This window comes from Pteropus medius, unplaced genomic scaffold (genome assembly GCF_902729225.1).
Source record: "Pteropus medius unplaced genomic scaffold, Ma_sr-lr_union100, whole genome shotgun sequence".
Taxonomy (NCBI): Eukaryota; Metazoa; Chordata; class Mammalia; order Chiroptera; family Pteropodidae; genus Pteropus; species Pteropus medius.
The window spans coordinates 274,004-298,555 of NW_024346062.1; the positions used below are offsets into that span (position 1 = coordinate 274,004).

The 24,552-nt window shown below is 39.5% G+C and overlaps 1 protein-coding gene across 1 annotated transcript in view; it reads left to right on the top strand.

The window, feature by feature from the left end:
* Positions 1–24,552, top strand: part of PDE8B (phosphodiesterase 8B) — a 186,934-nt gene that overhangs the window by 90,875 nt on the left and 71,507 nt on the right. The window contains exons 3-6 of the mRNA XM_039874880.1: positions 10,584–10,774; positions 13,732–13,791; positions 16,110–16,167; positions 20,144–20,232. Coding sequence (XP_039730814.1) covers positions 10,584–10,774; positions 13,732–13,791; positions 16,110–16,167; positions 20,144–20,232 — 398 coding nt within the window. The remainder of the gene's footprint in view (positions 1–10,583; positions 10,775–13,731; positions 13,792–16,109; positions 16,168–20,143; positions 20,233–24,552) is intronic.

A 24,552-nucleotide genomic window follows, 5' to 3' on the forward strand; every position in this document is an offset into this window, starting at 1 on the left:
AATATTTTAAGCTTTATTTGTAAGGTATCAGGGTGTAGGCATCATTCTCTAATTTTTAACATTATTTGGTGTCATATCTAAAAATCTATTGCCTGATATAAAGTCACGAAGATTTACTCCGTTTTCTTCTAAGAGTTTTATCATTTTAGTTCTCTGATCCATTTTGAGTTCTTATATATGGTATAAAGTAGAGCTTCGTTATTTTGCATGTAGATATCTAGTTGTCCAGCAACTTTTGTTTAAAAAAAAAAAAGTCTGTTGAATTGTCTTGGCACCTTTGTCAAAATTCAGCTGACCATAATTGTGAGGGATTATTTCTAGATTCCTGGTTGTATTCAACTGATAACTCTGACATATGCCAGTACTACACTGTCTTGATTACTATAGCTTTGAAGTGTGAGTCACCCAGCTTCTCAATGTTCGAGATAATTTTGGCTATCTTTGTTCCTTGCATCTTCATATGAACTTTAGCACCAGCTTATTTGTTCTGAGAGGTGGGAGGACAGCTGGGATTTTGATAGTGATTGCAATAAATATGTACATCAATTTGGGGATTATTACTATGTTAACAATTTTTTCCTCCAATCCATTAACATAAGATGTCTTTCCATTTATTTCGTTTTTTCTTTAGCTTCTTTCAACAGTGTTTTGTGGTTTTCAGTATGTATCTTTTATATTTTTGTTACATTTATTTCTGAAATAATAATCTTTTTGATGCTATGGCAAATGGAATTGTTTCCTTAATTTCGTTTTTGGGCTGTTCATTTCCGGTGCATAGAAATACAATTTATTTTCTCATATTGATCTTATATTCTGCAACCTTGCTGAACTCTTATTAGCTCTTAGTTTTTTATAGATTTCTTAGGATTTTCTATGTACGAGATCATGTCAAAACTTTTCTTCCTCATCTAAATACCTTTTATCTTATTTGCCTAATTGTATTGTTACAACCTCCTAAATAACAGTGTTTAGTTTTATAAGGTAATGTACTTCCAGATCTTTTCTCAAGTAGTTGTACCATTTTACACTCCTGCAAGCAACACAGGCATTCTGAATACTCCAAATCTTTGGTAATATTTGATGTTTCAGTTTTTTTAAGTTAATCTAGTGGGTAAGTAGTACTATCTCATGGTTATTTAAATTTCCATTTCTCCATGACTAATAATATTGAACGCTTTCTAAAATTTATTGGCCTTTCCTTTACCTTATTTTGTGAATGCTTAGTTCAGTCTTCTATCTATTTTTAATTTATTGAGTTGTAGGGGTTCTTTATATATTCTTATTACAAGTCCTGTTATCAGATTTTGAGAATATTTTCTCCCAATTTGTAGCTCTGCTATTTATTTTCATACATCTGGCTTTTGTGCAAAATTTTAAATTTTGATGTAGTCTAATTTATCACTTTTATGGTCATTGCTTTCTGTGTTCTAAGAATCATTACCTACTTTCCAAGTTGAGAAGATAATTTGTTTTCTTAAAACATTGTTTTAGCTTTTAATTTTCGATTTATAATTCATCTCAAGTTCAGTTTTGTGTATCGTATATATAGAGGTTAAGGCTCATTTTCCCCCTATATTGATATCCAGTTGTTCCAGCTCCACTTGTTGAAAAGACTATACATTCCCTCCTCTACTGAATTGTTTTGATGTCTTTGTTACTGATTCTTTAATACTTGTCACAATTTGTTTGGTGGCTAATAATGTAGACAATTTTGAAATTAATATTCTATAAAAAGCCTTTTAAAAAATGTATCTCTGTCGAATACAGGGTTCTCTGTTCATGAATTAATCTAACTTTATTACTCTATTCAAAACACCTTTATCTTAAGTTTTTGACTGTGATCTGTTAGTTTCTATGGTAGTGGATATGTCATTATCAGTATCTGTTAATATTTGCTAATATTTTGAGTCCGTTGTATTAATGTGTGTTCTTAATTGTATATATTCTTGGTGACTATCCTTTTTATTATATAGCTTCCCTTTTTAAACTTTTCCCTTAAATTCTGTTTATCTGTTGGTAATGCCAGACCAGCTTTTCATGGTTAATCTTGGTTTTCCTGGTTTATCTTTTTCTGTCTTTTTATTTTCAGCTTTCTTTATAACTTTACATTTAATACGCCTCTTGCTAGCAGCATATAGCTGTATTTTTCTAAAACCTATTCTGATAGTCTGTCTTCTAATAAGGGAGTTCATTCTGGTTACAGTGCATGTGATTACTGATATAATTATTCTTTTTTTGTGTTTTCTGTTTTATTATCCTTTTTCTTTTTTCTTCTGTTTTTTGTCAAATTGAGTTTTCAGAGTTACCTTTTATTTTCTGTTTTAAAAGCTATGGGTTGTGCTTCTATTTTTTCAGTGGTTCCCTTAAGTTATTTTTTAATATGCATGTTTAGCAGTCAGATTTTATAACAGTCTCGAATGTATTTCTGTCATCTCAAATATGATCTGTTCCTCAGCAAGATTTGAATATCTCTTAACAGCCCCGCTCCGAATCACTGAAAAACGATTGTAATTTTGGATTTATCAGTTATATTAAAACATACCAAAATATTTAACTTGTACTCAAGCTCTGAAATATAATAATAAAATGAATACAATGAACCCATCACCCAGTACAAGAGCCGGAATGTTCTCAGTGCTACCATGTACCCTACCTGGTACCTGTCAAATGAATTTGGCCCCCGATGACAACAGATGTAGGTGATTAAGAGTCCTCTGAGTGGGGGACAGAATAACTGAGATTCTTTTTAAAAAGATAAACTCAACTTAGGTGTAAGGATGCCTTTACTACTTGGTCTCATTCAAATGTAGAGTTTCACTCATTGATCTACCAGATAAGAGTCTGCAGAATACCTTCATGTTCCAGGCTCCACACTAGGTGCTGCTGGGTGAAGAAAGATTGCATAGTGCTCCCTGACCACCCAGAGGGACTGGGCAGTCGGTTTATTATCTGTAGCACCAACTTTAGGGGCCATGGTATCTAGTTAAGTGTTTTCGTGCTCCTGCTATTGACATTGCAAGAAAAATGAAAAAGCATATTATGTCCTAATGCCTTTGTTTTTGTTTTTGTTTTGTTTTCTTGGAGAAAAATATTCTGTTACTTCACTGGCATTCCCAAAATGTTAATTAGCTACATCAACTGGAACCCTTAGGGCTTCAGAGGAACCTGCTTGATAAGACTATTTCAGGATGCGATTGCTCTTGAGGGTATGTTTCTGAGTTCAGAAGAATGAGCCCCCACGTGAGGAGGTGTACCATGGGGCTCTGCGTGCCCCACGCAGGCTGGCAGGAGCACCTTTGGGAGTGGAACCGGTGGAGGTATTGGCAAGACGTGCAGTAAGTAGTATAGAGGACGTCTCTTCCTGGGTGAGTGGCTGTGACTCACAGTAAAAGTCATATTTTCCAGTCTTGGCAAAGAAATAAAAAGTAGGGGAAATATTATGAGGCAGTAGATTCATATCACCATAACATCTGAAAATCAAGTGGCCTTTTCTTCATCGATGCCTGAAGCACAGTTACTTCCCCAGTGTATAGAACTGACTTGTTTCGGCTTAGAACGCTGTCCCCCTCCCCTCACACAGGCCTTTCCAATTGAATGTGGAAACATCCTCACAGCTGTGGCCTAAGCTTTTTCCTAGCAAGGCAGCACTTCCCCTTCAATTTTGTTTTCCCATATTGTATGGACATGGAATATCCTGGAACTGTTATACATTAGAGATTTTATATGTTGGGGTTCATGTGGCCTCATAGGGAGCTGCCCTTCACATATTAAATGAAATGACCAAGTGGTGGAGACATTCAGTAACTTGCTGTGGCTAGCATCTCCCCTCCTGTCCTCAGAGCTGCTACCAAGTTGTGTCCTATGCCTAATCCAGCCAGGTTTGTGGACCACAGAGTTGGTAGGAATTTTTGGTCCTATGTCGTAGGCGGTAAAAATAAAACTGACAGAGTAAGCTACTTAGCATGATTACACAGGCTCTGGGGTCAGGTCAATCTCAGTTCAAATTTTGCTAGCTGTGTGGCTTTAACCATTTAAAGCCTCAGTTTTCATGTCTGTAGAATGGAGATAATACTTACTTTCAAACTGAATTGTCAAAGGGTTATTGAATAAGATAGTGTATTTAAAGTACTTTCAGTATAATGGCTGGCCTTAGAAAATTCTCATCATGGTTTAGCTGTTATTAGCATCACTTTCCTAGGAACATTTAAGGAAAGCTGCCAAGCCATTTTTTCCCTATTGAATTGACCGCCCCTCTGACCAAATTGGCCAGATCTTTAGTATCATGTGAATACAACTGATATGATCTATACATGTGGTCTATTCTAGAAGCTCCTTATTACCTGGTTTTTGCTTAAAACCCAACAGAGTAGTGTGAAAATTGGACGTTTAATAGTAGATATTGGTAATCCACTTGGAAAAGTGTAGATATACCCTATTTAAAGAACACTGTTGATAATAAACACTTATATTTTCGGGTTAAGGAAAAGTTTGTTTTCTCTTTATCTTTTTTGTAATTAGCCTTCACCAGAGAAGAGTTTTATTCTAACTTGTCAATGACAGATACTGTTATCCTCAAGATATTTTTCAGCACTTTTAAACTTGTCAAAAGGATGGTACAAAGATTTCTGGCAAAGCAAGATATCATCAGCCAGATCCATGGAAAGATCACTGAATGAGGAGAATGAGGAGTTGGGACATACGGACCCAGCTTTGGGAAGTTGCTATTCTCATCTGTTGAATGAGGTTGATGGATCACCTCCTGAGCCCCTTCCTGCTCTGAGAACTCCTGAGAGTCATGGCCCTGTTCCTGTCATTACCCCTGGGACCCCCCGAAGTCACCTGTAGTCTGTGTGCTAACCCTCTGCAGCTTCTTACCAGACCCCTGTACTTCATTTTCTCAGCCCTGCCCTTACTTCGTTCTAGCTCAGGTGAAAACATGAATTTACTAATGGTTTCAAGAAGGTTCAGGTAGAGTTCTCCCTGGAGCTGAGAGCGGGGGCCCTACATGGCAGTTCGAGGTCTTTGTAGTTACATTTGGAAAGCAGTATAGGTAGCCCTCACTTTGCACAGTCCCAGCATGCACAAATTTCAGTGTCTGGTTAACACCAGACCTCCAACAACACGTTTAGATTGCAGTTACATCGGTGTTTTAACTGTGAATAATTGCATAAAATACAAACTTTGCTACTAGTTCTTTAGTCTGCAAACCAGTATATAACAAACCTGCATTATGATTGGTGACCAGTAACAGCACTTTTTTTCAGCCTCTATGATTGTCTTCCGAGCTGTTCAAGCAAAGTGTGTAGTTGTGCTGCCACCTTGTCTCTTCACGATAGCGCATATGACATTACACAAAAATAGATCTTCGAAAGAGAATTAGCCAACAAAGATGAAAGTGCAGCAAAGAAATGACATGCGAAGAAATAACATTGAAATGAAAATCAGAATTTAAATGAAGTTAGAGGAGAATAGCCGACTGTAGGCACGTTGACGCTGCCACTTTGGGAGATTCTAGACTGGTCACCAGAGGAAGTTAGTCAATACAAGTTTATCGAAATAAATTTAGAAAGCGATTGTCATGAAAAGGGTGAAATGTCACAGAGGAAGTGATGCCAGCAAAAAACTGAACATTCATTAAAGGAACTCCGGGGATATTTTATGACATTGAAAGTACAGAGGATAAAATGTCGGAAGCTGATCGAAACTTAAGAATTTATAATTCACCAAGGCGTAGAAAAAATGCTCACTCTGTATCATAATTTATACAACTAGAAGAAGGTAAGCACTGTTCAAACTAGTCTTAAGTTTTTAAAAAGAAAACATTTTAATTCTCACCTTTTCTAATGTTTTAAATTGCAATGTACTGAATAAATGCCAGTTTATATTTTTCATTTTCCTATACATTTATAACCAACAATAAGAAAGCTTTTATTGTTTTGACAAAAATTTCTAAAGGTCATGGAGCAATCGCTTTTATCATAATTTATTAAAATTGCTTTGCGTGGTCACTTTTATGGCCTGGCACTACCACACAAAATGAGGACTGCCTGTAGTTTGTGCTCTGGTTCCGGAGAGAATGTAAGGTAGCCAAGATCTGTCCCCACTAGCATACGTTTCTTCCTTTTCCCAGATTTCACCTCAGATCAGTTCGTTTGCTGTGTTTACAACAGTATAGTGAGGCTGACAGAACAAAACTGCTTCCTTCTGCCCATTTTCTCATGCTTAGATTTTTGTCCTGGAGGCCGTGTCCACGCTCTGTCTGGATCACCACTCACTAGTGCATTTATTATACTTGTCTCTGACTCTCTCCCCTGTGCAGGTCCTAGGGGCAGAGACTCGACTATGTCAGTCTCAATCAGCTTTTTGCTCCTAGTTTTTAACATCTGGCATGATCGTCTTCCAAAAATATTCTTTGAATGAATGTTCTGCTGATTATTTAGAGCAACTAAAGAGTTTACTTTTTTACTCTTTACAAATCAAGTTGTTTAATGCCTTCAGTAATGACTTTCAAAATATATTTCACAAAATCATTTTATGAGATTTGCCTCAAGTGGTCCACAAATATTTACAAATGGCCACATCTAACAGGAAATTAAATATTGAAACAGAATGTTAAACCTGAAGAGGGCCTGTATTGCTTAAGATTGTTTTTGTTTATTTGTTTTTTATTTTGTTTTGGTTTTAGTAACAGCTGCCTTACACAAAAAGTAAGTAAATGAATAAGAAATGTATAAGAAGGTGCAGTTTTTGTTTTTGTTTTCTTAGCAGAATCCAAGGAAGTGTTGAAAAACCATGGCTTAGAAAGGCTGGCAGTGAGCCATTTCTGAGTACTTAGATAACAGGAGAGTAAGGTTCTTCCTTCAGTATTTCTGCTATTAATGAGCCCTGGGTCCCAATTACCAGCCTCTGTGCCTCTCTGTTCAGATTCCAAATTCCTGGAAACAGAATATCATTAGCCCAGCTGTGGCATAGGAGATAGGGACAGAGTCCAACTCTGGATACTCGGGTCGACCACTTTCCTAGAAAAGGTAGAATTCTCCAGAGGTAAGAGGGCTTCAGAAAAGGCGATTATAGTGCTTTACTCTAAAATGTATATATATTTTTTATTTCCCATAGATTTTCACTTTGCTTAGGAGTTGAATTATTGAAAAAGTCTTACTGAATTTTTTTGTAAGTGGAAAGAATTTTAAATACTACCCCAAGAAATTCTCTAGTGAGCACTTTACAAATACTCCTGTTTTGACTGTAGATTTTATTATTATTCAGGTAGGGTGAGGACAATAAATCAGAAGGTGACTGTCACTGAAAAGAGAGTTTGTTACTCACAGTTCCCAAGAGGTGACGGCACGCCAGGCTGTGCAGGACTACCTGGGGAAGCCACAGGGCTGGTAGTGAGACAGAGGACAGGGAAAACGTGGGCAAGAGCCTTTATCACAGTTTCTGTGGGGGAGGAATGGGTGAGGCAGGGTAAGTAGGTTTGACTAGTTCCAGTCATTTCAGTAGCCTGGGGCATAGAGGTGGTCTGTGTACCTGGCCCTGGAGTGATAGGGCAGGTGGATAGTGGTCCAGAGTGTTGAAGCAGATCGCTTTATAAATTCTGTAAATGTCTGACCACTATGCTGTACGCCTGAAACTAATGTAAAATAATATTATCAACTATAATTGAAAAATTAAAAAAGTCTCACTAAAAATATGAAACAAGAAGCAAAATAAATATAAATGCAGCATAAAATAGAAAAAAAAGGTGGTCGAGGTATGGGCTCTGGATTGGTTTGCATATATGAAAAGTGCATTTCTTGCCAAGTATTCACTGTGTCTAGGAATTGGCTAGCCCTCAGAAGGGCAGGACTCCAGGATCAGCAAAGGTCTAGATGGCGAAGCATCAGAAATACATAAATAACAAGGTATGATGAATACCATTCTCCACTTTCAACAGTTTGTAAGTTTTCATGTGAAATCCAGTTTAAGTTCCTAAAATGACCTACAAGGACGTACCATGATCTAGCCTTCTGCTGTGAACTTGATTTCTCTCTCACCCTCTCACCCTCCCCTCTGTCACATTTGCTTCCTTGCAGTTCCTTGAAAACAGCAAGCATGTGCTTCACCGTATGGGTCAGTGGAACTGTTCCCTCTGCTTGAAATGCTTTCCTTCGGGTGTAAACTCGACTTTTCTTTCAGGCATTTGCTCGTATGTCATTTTCTCGGTGAAACCTACCTTAACCACCCTGCTTAATACTGCTACCAGCAGCCACTCCCTGTCCCCCTTACCTTGCCCTATGGTTTTTACATAGCGCTTATCACTTTCAATAGTCATTATCACTTGCTTATTTATTACGCGCACAGTTTGTTTGTCCTTCCACTACTACTATACAAGGGTCTGTATTTGTTCATCGGTGTACTCTAAGCAATCAAAGTGTCTGGCACATAGTGGGTGCTCAGGAAATATTTGCTAAATAATGACATTATTTTTCCAAAAGTGGAACACTCCAGTCTCTTAAGGACATGTAAGACATATGAGATTAATATCTGTAGCAATGTCCAACATGAGAATACTTATTGTATTAGTCAAATACTGAGGCATAATTGTATAAAGAAAGTATAAATTGTTGAGATTCTTGTTTAGCAGTCCATAATTCAGCCAGGCAGAGGAGAGACGAGAAGTTCTGACACTTTTTCTGAACTTTAGGCTCTACACGTTGAGTTTCTCATGTTACTACCACTTGGCATAACCCTTGGCTACACCAAGTAAAGGGCTGTTGAATTTTTGCGCAAACCAATTTATTCTACCTGATTTTTTTCATCGTAGCTCCTTTGTTAATAGTTATGTTTGAAGGCTTTCTTTTCACTATCAAAATCCACAAATCTCTGCCCTTCATTTCTTTGGGAAGAGTCACCTCCCATATCCTCTTAGAGGTAGTTCTGTGGCTGAAGATTTTTAGGAATATCCCAGACTGAGGTGTGACTGGCCTTTGTCCAGAAAGAGCCCTTAATAAGTGTGGCTGCCACATGTGTTACTGGCTTGTTATTTCAAGCCACATGCTAAAAATGAAACGTCGCAATCATGCTAAAAAGTATTATTTTTCTAGAAACATGGCTTTGAGAAAACAGGAAATGATTCAAACAGTGTAAAACAAATGACATTTATGATACATTCAAATGTTTAATTATAAAGAATTATTGGAGAAGTTTAGGTATGAAATGGTATTTTTTTTTTTGAGAGTGTTTGTCTTTAGCAGATGCATATGGATGAAATGATAGATATGTGGTATTTGCAAAGTAATACAAGAATTGGGAAAGTGGATATGGATAGATAAAGATGAAACCAGATTGATTGGCCAGGAGTAGTTATTGCTGAAGCGAGGTGATGGGTACAAAAGTTCATTATACTATTTTCCATTTTTTTATGTACTGCCAATTTTCAGTTAACAAAACATTTTTAAGATATGGTTGACAGTTTGTCTTGTTTCTGATTTTAAATAACACATATTTGGTATATCATCATGAAGAATGATATGGGCTATTGGCTTAAAGCTCTTCATGTTGAGAAACTACCCTTCTGTTCCTAATTATTCAAGCCAGAAGTGGATGCTGAAAAATACTAAATGCCATATCAATATCTTGAGATTACTATATGTTATTGGACTTATTGTTGTGATATAGTCTTATTCCTCATAATAGTAAAGCCCTCTTGCATTTTGCAGAAACCCCTACAAGTAGCCATCCTTTCATTGATCTGATATTTACTGAACAATTGGTACGTTCCAGCCCCGTGCTGGGCACGGGATTTCAACAGGGAAGGTGACAGGCAGGTCCCTGCCATCCTGACGCTCAATTCTAGTGGGGAAGATAGACCATAAACAAGAAATGAGCAAGTTCAGATAGTGATAAGGCCATCTCCGACTTTCTGGCTGCCAGAGAATCTGGCCCTGGAGCCTAGGGGATGATGAGGCTGAATTACTGCTACCTTCTTTCCAGTGGTGGGGCTGTGCTCTTCAGTGAGGCAAAAAGAGGCACGTTTTCCTCAATTTGGCTCCATTGGCTTCACATTTCATGGTTATTCATTTCAGATTCCGGCAGAGTTTGGGTGTTAGAATTAGTTTTTGAAGTTGTTTTGAATTCCTTTCCTGTATCTTTATATGAATATAAATGCTAAGTTCAGAGAGGTGGCCTCCAAGGCAAACACCACCTGCCCTGGAACCAAATAGGTATATATGTGAGCCACAGTCTAACCTGAGTTAATTATTCTGTTAATAATTTCACTGCTTAATCTTATGTAAAATGCCAATTCAGAAATTAAAAACTATCACTGGAGTAATTGAGCATCTATTCTGTACTCGTTCAAGTCTCACAACTAGCTTAAAGTGGCACTGCTCTTATCACATCTGACAGTGGCGAAACCATAGGCCAAAGAGAGGAAATACCTTGTTCAAAACACACTGAATTGAATTGGAGGAGCTGGGATTTGAACCCAGATAACTTTCCCCCAGAGGATGTGTTTTTAACCAGTGTACCGTAGGCCTGTTTTTAACACAGTCTCTAAGGATGATGATCTCTGTGAAGATGCTCTTTTCTGTGTGTTCCAGGTTTTGCTGATCTTTGCAAAGGAAGATAATCAGAGTGATGGATTCTGGTGGGCCTGTGACAGAGCTGGTTATAGATGCAATATCGCTCGAACTCCGGAGTCAGCCCTTGAATGCTTTCTAGATAAACATCATGAAATTATTGTAATTGATCACAGACAAACTCGAAATTTTGATGCAGAAGCAGTGTGCAGGTAACTTTCTTAATATTTTTAGTAAATGTCTACTTAACAGCTTAAAATCAAATAAAATTCATTTATAGAGGTCTCTATAAAATTCATTTATAGAGGTCTCTATAAAATTCATTTATAGAGGTCTCTAGTTCCACCACAGATATTTCATTTGTGATGTAAGCTATTGCTCTTCCTATGGATTTATCTCACCTTTTCTGTTTTTCTGCATTTGAGTTCCGATGAATTTAGAGGTGTGAGCTGGGTGCCGCTGAAAACTTCAGGTTTTATTTTTTTTCCCCTCCGAGTATGGCTCATATTTCACAGAACATTAAAATTCACACAGTTCTTATTACGCAGATATGCTTTGGATGTAAACCAGATATTTTAATTATTCTGTCCCAAAATGAGCATCAGAAATGTGTGAAATATACATTTTTCCCTGCCTAACAGATGGGTGGATCCTACAGCATTCATGGAGCAAAAGCGGCCACTTTGCAACAGCAGAAAATCTTTCAGGGACCCAAACCCCCCACTTGTTTACAGAAATGCTGGTGCTCTCGGGAGGAAATGCATGTTTGTTCATAAATAAATGCAGTCCTAAGAGTTAGCTTTGGATGAACTGAGCCATTTAGCAGAAGTGGAATGCTTTGAAGCTAGACAGGAAGAGGTCACTAATTAAATGCTAGACCAGGACAGATTCCAATTACATATGGAGCTGGAATTTTCTTGAAAATAGGAAGTGAAAGGTAAGGAAATGGCTTCTTAGAAACTTTAGTACCCTGACAAGAAATGAATAGATTAAATAGATTAAAGGGGTCCTTTAACTATGTATGTATACTTTTACTTAGTCTTGACTGACTGACATTATTTCATGGTAGAAATACCACAATTTTGAGTACATACATGAAATAATTTAAGACAAGCTTCAGATATGAAAAGAAAAAATAGGAAGAACTCCTTTAATTCAGACAAGGCCCATTTTTGCAGATAAACATTATAATCTTCCTCAAATACAAATAAATGGATTTTTGTTTCCTAATAAGTGTACCTCTGTCTTAGCTGCACAGAAAAACAATGCAGGATCTGTGCAGTTCAGCAGCCAGGTTACATATCTGCTAGTGTGTTTATCAATCGTTACTGATCACGTTGAGGATGTCCCAGTTCCTGAATGCTTGACTGCCAGCACATGTTCCCTGAGACGAGTGGGGTCACGCTCTAGCGAATGTGCATTCTTTATTATCATCTGTGGTCCAAGATCCCTAGCTTTTGAGTTAGACTGGACATAAGCTCAACATACTTCCTTGGCCCCCTGCCCTGCTTATTCCCAGGTTCCCCCTTAGTCCTCTCAACCAGGAAGATGTCCAGGTTTTTTTTAGAGGGATGAGAGAGAATAGGTGAACAGCAGGAAGAAACCCCGAAAACCGAAGCCAATCTCAGAACCTAAGTGACTGTGTGCTCTAGGCCAATTATGTTCATGGCAGTGTTTGAGCCTCTTGCATAAGGCCCACCCCTTTTAAATATAGCCCAGAAGTGTACTCTTGACACCTCACTGGGGAGTAAGAGGCTGAACAAAGGTGAGAAGTACTTAAATATTTCCTTAAATATTAGAGCAAGCCTCCGAAACACCATGCATTCTTTCCATTAGGTGCTAGCTAATAATTGTGAGAATTTCTACTAAGTAGATAATAAATGTAGCTTTACCTTATCAGGACCCATTCTTTGGGCTAGCTGAACGGGAAGTAGTCTGTACTCTAATTGGGGGGCTATTGACTTATTCCTCTTGCCCCACAGTGAGTTAAGGTATTGTCTCCAAAAATATTTGTTCTTCAAATACCATTTATCCACCAGGGAAGACAGCAGCTGGCCATTTTCTCAAAGCTTCTACTCACATAGAGTAAGGTCTCGAGGAATAGGAAATAGGGAAGGTATATTTTTTGAGAAAGGTCAGGAAACTCTGGAGTTGAAGAGGATGAAGCAATACGAGCTGGTTGTCCCTTGAGGGATGGTAGTGCAAACACGGTAAAATGGAGATGATCTGAGATCCCTATAACCAGAAAGAAAAATAAGTACACATTGTTTCACAAATTACTCAGGAGTAGCCTTGAGCCTTCTGTTCTTGGTGATGATGGTTCTGTTCTGAGGGGTCTCAAAATAAGCAGAGGCCAGACCCAGGAGATGGGTCAAAACAAGTACACCTATTTGTAGTAAAATGCAAGTATGAAAAGTTCATCCGTTTCACAACCCCTGACCAGAATAATCCAGAATCTAAGCTGCAGCATTCTTAGCACATTTTCTAAGAAGACTCATCAACCTCAAAATTCTACGTCCTTACATGTTTTAATCCTGTTAAGTGCTTAGGGAATAAACTATATACAGGTGGTCGTACAACAAATATTATGACGACAGTTGCTATGTTGCAATATTTCTCAGTCTTGGATGATCACACATTTGTTTAAAGGATTTGAGGACAAACAGCAGTACAACTGAAAAAATTGGAGTAGCTCTGTGTATCATATTTAATACACTTTAACCTGCATTTATATATTCAAATGGCAATGAGCACTTTGATTTTTATTATAAAGTCAAATTTCTGAACTATCTGTTTTAAAAGAAAAGATCTAACCCAATTACCTCCCCAAGTACAAACTGATAACTAGAGAATTGTAAGACTGCCAATTTTTTTGCAGAGTGGAATTACAGTCAGAAAGTGGGATTTGCTCGTTTTGAAGTGGAAAATTGGCACATCTGACCTATTGGATAATTGCCTGGGAATTTTAAAAAAAATTTTTTTTTTTTTTTTTAAATAACATGAAGAGATTGTTCTAATCTACAAGGGCATCTTTCTTTGTTGTCTTCTATGTGTTTTCAGACTTTAGAGAAAGATTTGGTTTTGTGCCATTTTCAGTGTGAAGTTCCACATTTGTTTAATGTAACAAAACCCAGATCACCTGGTTTGACGTGGCACCTTCTCGTTGCAGGTCTATCCGGGCCACAAATCCCTCTGAGCACACGGTGATCCTCGCAGTGGTTTCACAAGCGTAAGCTCACCTCCCATCCTCTGCTGGAGATAGGCCTGTTCCTTCTGAAACATTTGTCTGCTGCAATCCAGCCTTGGAGCTGGGAAAGCAACGGGCATGGACTTGGCCCTACAACACCAATCTTAGATCTTGCTTTGGGGCTTTTTTTTGCTTTGCAAGTTTCTGAAAATATTTAGATTATTTCTATAATATCTAATTGCTGTTGCCACATATTGATACGCTTCAGGAGAAAATGGTTACTCATTATATGCTAGAAATGAATAGAAAATCTGAGAGGAAGGAGATCTGGAGAGAACATGGTTCAGCTTATCTTTTTCCTTTGAAAGAAAGAGATGGGAGAATGTTTGTTTTACAGTTAAGAATTAACAAATGGTAGCATGAGAACAAAGAGGGCTAAATCCACTGCAAGGTGAGTGTTGTGCAGATGTTTTGGGACAGTTGTGTGTCTAGAAGCAGGACTAGAATGTATGCTAATGTCGGAAGGCAGAAAAGAGGAGTTGGGCTATAGGTAAGAGCCTGTAGGATGAGAAACTGCTCTGCTAGGTTTATTGTCTGAAATGGCCAGCACTTAGAATGAAAGATCTGGAGGGGAAAAAGTCGTGCAAGTACCAAAATGTGTTGTCGTTACTTAAAGGCCGTCGTTAGCTTTGGAAAGAATAAGACCTTACTTGGGGCCTAGGATCTGTTGGACTTGGCCCCACTGTGGCAGTGGCAAATGGCACAGATTCTGCAAGAAAGGAGCTGACAAGCCAGCAGCTCAGGAGAGTTTAGCTCTTCCCTCAGGCGAGCCTGACCTGGGGGAGATTTGAATACTCCATTCCAAAGCCACATTGGTACAGTGGGAAATCCTGGCTTCAAAGTCTTGGCCTAACCAAAGACTTCTTGCCTGATACTCCTTGAGTCTCTTGTTAGGAGCTGTGTCTCTTCACAATACCTGCCATGGGCTGTGGGGCAAGGAAAGTGAAGAAACTGTCCCCATTGGTTTCTCACCACCCTGCCATCCTGGTGGAAGATGGGATCTCAAGGGGAAGGAGTGAGAGGAACTGAGATGTGCAGTCAGCTTTCTTCAGCCCTCTAGTGTACATTTTATCTTCTGGAGACTCTGAAATCTTAGAGTCTTAGAGCTGTGGACATAGATACCAGAAGTGTACCAAGCCACACAGCATTTCCCCAAACCTGGCTTATTCCATGGGCCCAGGAAAAACACACTCTTTTTTCTCCCTACTCATATAGTAAAAATGTTTACTTGTCCTTGACTTGACTTGGTTTACTGTAGCTTATTTATTATTTTCACCTTTTTTCTATGTTTTTATAAAATACTTCCTCTATCGAGAGTAATAATAACAAGTGAGAGTTTTGCCACTCGGCTTATGGAATAGGATATGATTAATACCTTTTTGTGCCACTCCTGATTTATCAGTCAGCAGAGATAGAACCTTGAGTTCCCGAGGAGAAAGGGAGTTAGGGAAAGACAGCTTTTCTCTGTAGGGCAGAAGTCAGCTACAGGTAATGCCACAAACACACACTGGGATTTCTCTTCCTGTTTTCTCTCTGCTCCTCCACCTAGTCCCCTTTATTCCATTTGTCTTCCCTGTTTTCCAAGATGTATACTCCATGTTACTTGCCGATTGTCTCAGGGAAACCCTTTCTCTCAGTGGTACCAGCCCAGCATGTGTTTATGGTAAGCCAAGCCACACTCCACCTTCTCCTCAAACTGAACTTCTGAGACCCAACTGTAGGCTCTTTAGAGGAAGCTTTCCTGTGAAATGAGTGACAATAATCAACTTTCGTTTTCTCTTCTTCCCTTCTAAATTGGCATTCCCACTGATACTTCTCTCCCATTCGGCTATGAGATGCTGCAGCCTGCTTGTTGTCTTCCTCATGTTGAGAGTGGGACCTAGCTGGGCCTTGGGGTGGGAGTTGTCCTTTTAGAAGGTTTGGGGACAACAGCAAAGAGGACAACAGTCTCTGGGATGAGCACTGCACCCACCTCGTCCCTTTCTGGGACTGCTCCCGTACACTAGCTCCAGCTCCCAAGGGAAGCCCAGAGTTGGAGATGGCCACTCCCGTGCCCCTGCGGTGACGCTTCCAGGCACACCACTGGAATGTTCTCCTTACCGTTTTGTCTTTTCTGCACCTGGAAGGTGGATGTGGGAGTCTGGGACCTTAAAGGCAGGTGTACCCCACGGGCGCATGCTGGTCAGCAAGCCACTCTCAGAGCCAAGACCACGCTTGCCTCATTGCTCTCTCTCCGTGTTTCAGTGTGAGGAATCCTGGTTTGTATGCACTGAGTGACCACATTTTCTGCTTTGCTGCAGATTGGGTGACCATGAAGAGGCCTCAGTTCTCCCTCTTCTGCATGCAGGCTTCAACAGGGTACGTAGAAGATGAACCGGCACCTCCCTTGGGCAGGCATCTTACCCTTAGCACTCCCATAATGGGAAAGGCAAACAGCCATGGGTAACAGCCCCAGGACTGTGAGGGAAGGCAAGGAAAGGAAGTAATTGTTCTCATGGAATGGTAATGAGCAACTGCTAGTCCAGCTTTTTCCCTTTTTCTCTCATAACTTCATACATCTTAGCTACAGATATGTAACGACATAAAAACACATCTTATATCAAGTCCAAATTCTGTAGTCCCAAAGTTATCTAACTTAAATCAGTCTAGTTAGTTAGATTCAATGTGTGTATGTGATTATATATAGGTGGTTCCACTGAGTCAGCACTCAGGCCTTTATGTTCAGGGCCTAGAAGAGCTAGGGACAGGTCCATGATGGCTACAGCATCCTGTGAATTTGGGTTTCAACCATAAATGTCAGCAAAGAAAAATTCTTCGAGTAACTACATGAATTAACACTGATATTCAACTCGAAGATGAAGACTGATTACTCCCAGGAGACTTACCAACATACTGAATAACTCGTCTTACCTGGTATCTCCAGGTCTTTTGACACGAATCTCAAATAGATGCCATATGTATCCTTTTTCTTCAAAGATAGGGTAGTGTCTGTGCCTTGTGAATTATGAAAATTCCTTCAGGTGCTTTAAGTAATGGTGCGTTGCTACTCCAGGTTAAAAACAAATCCCTTCTTTGCTGTAGACGATAGAGAAGCAGAAATTACCCATGTGCAGCAGTCGTTTTGTGCTTTGATGGTTTTCTGCTTCATCATGGAAGCAGCAATGCACTATAAAATATTCAGGTAGCATAGTAGTTCACATGTGTCCTAGAAATGAATGTTTCTAGTTAGTTTCACTCACCTAACTTTCCTCTTGTCCGTCATCGCATCTCTCAAAGGCTGGCTTTTGGTTCTGAAAGCTGTTTTTATGTGCTGGATCTTGAGGACAGGACAAAAGACATGCTTCTGAATTCTGGAATGGAGAGTTGAAAAGGCAAATTCATGAAGAAGCCTTGTGCCTGAGACTTCTTTTCTTACAATGATCATTTCCTGAGAAATAACCTGAAATTACTCACAGGTTTCATAAGTCTTCTGCTTAATATTGACCACCCCATTGCACTTCAACCCAACATTGTCCTTCATATCTGAGGACCTCTTGGAGTGTGAGGACATAGATGCTTCTCATCCCCTGGGCCTCATGACTGAACAGCAATGACACTGTAGGCGACATCAACGAGGACCCATGTAGGTACTACCCAGTGTCCTTTTGGAATTCAGCTTTAGTTCAGCGCTCCTACCTCTGGCTGGTATAGAGATTGTTGTTGGGTGTGATTGCAGCTTGTCTGGAGGCTGAGATTGCACATCTACTCACGGAAAAGCTTGTGGGAAGCAACTGGCCCTCTGTGGGTGCAAAGGCCATTAAGTAAATTTAGGAGGAAAAGTTCCATTGTTTCCTTTTTACATGTTTGTAACCTGTCCATGCTGTCCTAGGTTTCATTTCCCTCTGTCTGGATGTGGTTCTGCTTTCTGCAGTCAGCCATGGTGAACAAAACCCTTGGTGGGAGCATGAAAAGCTGGACCTATGAGGGACACCTGGGTTTTTTCATGTTTGGTCTGATCAAGGGTCTTTGCCAGCTAGATCAAGATGCCTCCAAATAGTGTGGGCTCTTTCTGAGGGAAGCACTCTGTACCTACAAAGGCTTTCCCTCTTAAGTTACTGTGATGCAAGATCAGATGAGGCTGGTCTCCTTTTTTGGGCAAAATCTTGTCTTTGGCAGCTCTCTACCCAAACACCCTTCCAAATATTCCAGTGAGTCTGCCTTCCGCGAGGTTGTTTCCCATCTCTGAGTTGTTTTGATTGTATTAAATCATCAGCTGAAACTCAGCCCTGTGTTGCTAGCTAACTGGCCAGCACTTCACGCTACGGGTCCCTGAGTGGGTATCCAGAAACAAATCGTGCCATCAAATATTCCACAGCAGCTCTCCTTGAAGCCTCTATAGCAATGTGTAAGTGGCCAACTGCATGATGCTCAGGCCACTCTGAGCCTTTTAGTAACCAGTATCTTAGCAAAAGGCTATTGCAGCTGTTTTTATACCAACCTTTGTGTCCTTCTGTCTCTATTTGAAATGATGCTTATTCAGATGAACAGGTATTCATGGAGCACTTACCATGAGCAACAGAATGTGCTAGGCGTGCCAGTCAGTTTCTCCCTGGATAGGCTTCCCAGGCAGGAGGAAGTGGAGAGCTAAGATTTATTATTTGCCTAGCTTCATTCTAGGTGATTTACTTAATCTTTATCTGCAGATAAGAGGTTGGAAACAGGAGGAAACAGGTTCAAAATGACTCTCTTGCCAGAGCTCATAGTCATAACAAAGTCAAAATGGAAATGCTTGGCGTTTAACTCCAAACTCCATGTTGAGTCCACTAAAGTAGTATTTCTCAAAACTGTTCCAGGGCACACTAGTGTTCCAAAAGCTCTTCATCGGTGGCACGTGAATAATCCTCCTCCCACCCTTGAAAATCCACAGCGCACATTACAACACTACATATGAGCATATTAAATGCCCTGAGAAGTCCTGTACTAAAGAAACCTGCCTAAATTTCTGGAAATCTACATTTTTAACCAAATGTCCAAGTGATTCTTAGCATATCGAGGTTCGAAGACCACTGCTTTTGATTCACTCACATGATTTCAGAGAGATGGGTTAATCCCTAAAAGATAAGGCAGTGGAATCTTCCATTAACTTAAATCTGAAAAACACTTAAGTGCTGATTATGTGGAAATAAAGTGTTCCAGTGTTTAGAAACCATCACCTACAGAAAGCTGTTTTTTTACTATAATGAAAGTTCTTAGGACACCTAAAGAAAAAGTGTCAGAAAAAATTATTACTTAAATGTGAAAATATAGCATGAATATGCACGTGCATACACACGTGTTCACACAGACTTAAAAGCTAAGGGAAATCAAAATTAATGATACCTCTAGCTTATGACATCTCTGACTTATGACATTATCGGTGATTTGGGTGTTTTTTTCTTTTTCTGTATTTATGCACTTTCTGATGTATATTGCTTTTGTAATTAAACATAGACAACAAAAGTTAACTTTTAAAGTTTCTATCTTAAAAAAAAAAACTGTCTTAATCTGTTTATCCCAACATTTTTGAAACTTATTTTATATAGATGGGTTTTCATATCTTAAGAAGTATCAGCTAACAATACTCAGAGCTCTTATGGGCTGGTGTGTAATCTTCACCCATCCAGAAGCTCGACCTGAACCTGACCGTGTTTAACTTTATTTTGTAAAAAAAAGAAAAAATAGGGGGGAAAGTATTTCCCTGCTGCGTGTACATGGCGTCCCCTCTTTCCTTAGCCCTTCCTGTCTTCCACCTGGGGACCAACAGTACAGGGAAAGTCAGGGCTTCACAGGTGTTCCCCAAAAAGAAGCCACTTAAACTAGATGCATGGATGTGTGTATGTTTGTGTGCGATACAGACAGACATACAGATACGGTAGGGAAGAGGTGGTTTAGGCATTCAGGAGATGAGGAAGGACATGAAGGGCCTCTTCCCTCGAAAGCGATCATTCATAGTGTGGCAGACACTAAATATGTCCAGTGTTGGGTTTTAGAAGACTTTTATGAGTGCAAAATATAAAGCACAGGCATTTCAGTAATTAACAAGGTTGTGTGTTTATTTTCTGGCCGGTACTCTTCATGGAGTTTTTCCCACCTTTGTTGTAAAGGGAGTTAAGCATACAACATTACCTGCTGGGTTGTTTCTCATACATTTAAACAAGCATTTCAAATACCTTGACAACTGTTTTATTTCATTTCATCTTTCCTACTCCTTCTCATGTAACAGTTACCTGGGTACGAAAAATTGTTAAGCTTCTTTATTTGACTTTTTAAAAAGTAATTGTATATGTCTTAATTATTATCTTTGCTTTCTTTTCAGAGATTTATGGAGAATAGCAGCATAATTGCTTGCTATAATGAACTGATTCAAATAGAACATGGAGAAGTTCGCTCACAGTTCAAATTACGGTATGTAGCCAAATAAGCTGGTTCACGAGGTTAACAGTTGTGTAGAAAAGCTTGTCTGTCATCAGGCTGCTGTTCACAGGTTCCTGGCTCAGTCTCGGGGATTTTGAAGCTGTTAAACAAATAATGGTAGCTGGTATAATGGCATAATCTAAACGGAGAGTCCTTTGATATAATGAAATAAATTAGAAGCATTTCTTCTTTTGACAGTATTTTCCACTATTTACAGCAGGTTTAAAATTATACCCAAGCAAAAGTACTGTTTAGTTTTTGTACAATTAGATCAAGATTAAGAATAGCCTTTGAGAATGACTTTCTACTTATTACTTTCAACATTTATAAATTCCTCCTTGGATTGTCATGGATAGGGGCAAACCAGTGGATATATTTATTATGCTAACCATAATAAATTGCCTCGTAACCACAATAGCAATTGTCTGAGCCCTGTTTGTGGCCTCAATGCATGAAGTATCTTCAAGAAATTGATTTTGTCTCTAAACAGGTAGTAGTGCTTTAAGAGAAGGCTTCTCTCTGGTGCTTGCTTCTGGGATGGGACTGTCTCAGTGGCCAGAATTCTGGGTGGTAGGATGTCTTGCTTCTGGGACATCTTGGAACATCAAGGTCTTAGCTCATGCCCAGTTTTGCTCAGGCTCCACTCTAGCAGGATCCTGATTGTTTTCAACCTGCCCACCTCAAGTAGAGAACAGGGGACAGAGGAAGCTCTACCCAACCTGTGACCCCTGGGAGGCCAGTGCACAATGGCTCCAGGATGTAGGGTGCCAGGAAGTTCCTGTCCTGGCTTTTCTCTCTGGCCATCTGTAAGGTCAGGATGGTTTCAGGCTCAGCAAAAGATAAGGTAGCATCTTATTGTAATGATTCTACTTCTTGATTACTTAATTTGCATTCAAAGGGAACCAAACCCTTCTTAAACTTAATTTTTCTCTGTCATCCTCTGTCCCTTGGAAGCAAAATGGATTGGCATAAATCCAAAGAGGCAAGTTCTTCTGGGGTTCACCCTGCTCAGGGAAGTTGCTTTTTGGTGGATAGAGAGCTTTAAGAAATAAAGTGTGGAGATAAACACTCTTTTAGGTGGGAAAGCATTTAAAAAGAATCTCAAACAGTGGAAATTCAGGTATTTTACCAGTTTTTGGTAAGGAATATTGCCAAAGATTTTTGAATGTGTAAATAAGTTAAATACCTCGGTTTCTATGTATCCACTTATTTATTAGTGTCATAGAACTTCACAGAATTTTTCAGGAAAACCACATTGCCTTCAGAAATTTATGATTTTCAATATTGTACGTTAATTGTTTTTATTCCTGGAGGTCTCTGCTGTTTTTAATTGAGAGTAAAAAGACTGTACTTTTTAAAGATATTTTCACAATGAATAGAATTGGAAAAAAGGAATTTCATTGTGGTTAAAATCTTTTACTGTGTATTATCTACAACAGAAATGAACAGATATCTTGTTGCTTTGATAGGTAATTCCCTCTTTTTTATTTTAAATAATTGTTTGAGTTTCCTTAGTCAACATTAAATGTGATGGCACATGTAAGATGTCAGAAGGTGCCTTGTCCACAATGAGCAGACAAAGGCAGTTCTGGCAATTGGAACTAAATATGCCCAGCCAGCATAAGGGCTTAAAGAGAGTTTCAGATTATTCTGATGAAATCTCCTTAGAGCCAGGACACTGAAAACTTTTCAAGGTCTCATCAGATTCAGAACTTGGTGGATTTCTAAGTACCTAGCACTATGTAAGTCGCATAACTTCTCACCACTCCCTAAATGGAGCTGGCTGTAGGAGTTGGACCCATTTGTAGAGTCATAATGAAAAGGCTCAAGTTCTTTATACAAATCAGTGTTGGTGAATGGACTTGACTCAGGCAGTCAGGAAGGTGGGTTTTCCCAGGTGGGTTTGATCCCCTTACATTCCATGCCAGCTTAAGCTTGGCTCTTCCCAGTCAGGAGCAACCAGCAGGAGAGCAGCCTCTGCGGGGTGGGTGTGGGGGGCAAGGAAGGCAAGACTTCTCTGTAGGAGAAGGCCAGAGGAGGACTAAGTGGTTGGTTTCTTCTGTTGCTTTTTGGCTTGACTCTCCCTGGGTATACCAGATCTGGGCCCAGCTGATGGAGAATGGTGACTTCATGACCTTCCCCAGCTCCTTAGGGCATTCAAGGATCTCTAAAGCATCTACCTGCACCTCAGAAGCAGGCAGGCAACTCTGTCACTTACTGCAGACTGAGAAAATGAGGCTCTTCATTATACAATGCCAGAATAATTATAGTGTAATTATATAATACTTTCCCCTGCAATTCCGCCCCCAGCTGCAGCTAAATTTGTGACATTACTAGCATTCTGCAAGGACAGTCTGTACTGCAAGGATGATTGTTGAATGTTGAAGGTGGATACCTCTGTCCAGGCCTTCACGTATGGTAACCATATTTACTTAACCAAGAAAAAGAAAGGATCATGTGTTCAAATAGAAACTATCTAATTTTCAAATTCCATTATATAGAATGACTTTTAAAGAAAGAACTAAATCTCATTTTTGTATGCATTTGATAAATCGTTGAACAGAAGAATTCATGAAATGGGAAATGTCTAGGGAAATATGGACTAAATGATGACTGTTTATCTCTTCTAATGTTCTTATGTCTCTCTAATAGGAAAAGAACTATGCTTTCCAAAATACAGATAGGATTTAGCTATTTATTGGGAGTTTAAGTTGATCAGCTAATACTAATACAATACCAGCCATTGTGTCATCCTTAGTCAGTCCGATATCTATTATCCAGGAGTTATACCCAAATCATCATGTTTGTTTTACTCCATCTTAAGAAGGTAGTAATTCTCAATTTTAGAAAGAATCAGTTTCTGATGGGCAAAACTTTGTATTCTGTGATGAAACACTGTATCTCTCAGTATTAACAGATGTTTACAGTGTTTACCATCACATGGGCCCTGCATGAGAGCCATTGTGTCACAGAAGGAGAATCCCAGCTGTGAAGGCTTAGAGTAAGGCGCCCCTGCTGTGTCACCACCCAGGAATGGTGCTAACAGTAGCAAGTCCGTGACTCCCTCTTTCCTCTCCAGCCCTCTCAGACCCCTGCTGGCATGTGGATTTGTGTTCAGAATCTTTTCTCTACAAGGCACGACCAACCATGCCCCATCCTGCCCTTGTTCTAGGCAGCCTCAGTGTGTGCGTGCGTTTCCTTTGAGTAGAGTACCTTTGGAAAGGACCCAGGAGATTGTGTAACCCAACCACCCAGCCACAGCTGACAGAGGAAAACACTGAGGGTCCGGGAGACTCTCACCACAATCACAGCTACCCAGTGTGTTGGTCGCAGCACCGGAGTGGAATCCAGGCATCCTGCTTTTCAGCTGATGCACTCTGTACCCCATCATACCACTGTGTTCTTTATAGACTGTATATGCAGACCCCTGTAATATCTGCCTTTTCCTGGGGACCTTCAAGGGCCCTTAAGAAGGTGAAGGGGAAATGGTTACATCGCCTGCACTTTAGGGCTTTCCATAACAAAGTTACCTTCCCTTGTGCTACTTTTTCCAGTTTTTGAACTTCTCAACCTAAAGAATACATTTGAGGTGCAGGTTTCCAAGGTTCCCAAGAACAGAAAATTAATAAAGCTAGGGTTCTTCTGCATGAAGAGTATTAATAATTAATACAAGCAATTAAATTCCCAAACTCGAGGAACATGATTCAAGTTGATTACCTCATTTTGCTGCAGACTTACTTAAAATAGAACCATGAATCAAATCGATTCAAAGCCTAGATCTAAACATTGCGGTCCACTAGTGTTTGTCACTGGGTAAAGTAATCTGCTGGTCCCACCAATATCCTTTCACTTCAACTGTTGATAAGAATTTGCTTTGTCCCATTGGGCATTATACTTAGTGAAGATTCTATGCTTTGTGGATAATCATACAACGAATGTTTAATAATAAATTTTAGAGATTGGAGCAAAGATCTTATATAAAGGTAACCTCTTGAATTGACAAAAACAATACCCTGAAGTACCTGTTTACATACTTAGTTGAGACACAGGTACTTTAAGAAGCTACTTGGGCAAAAGAGGAATTTATCATTTGCTAAAATGCTTTAGAGCTTAATTATCCAGCTCTCAAAGTTAAGGAGCTAGCCCACAGAGTGTGCTTTTGTACATCTAACTTCTGGAGGACAAGGACGCTGTCCTGTGGTATTGGTCAGGTACTGCACCCAAGTGCCTGGGACGTACTTCCGATAGGACTAGCTCTTGCCTTCTTCTTCATGAGAGGCGGCACAATAACGGCTTTGGTGACAATTTTAG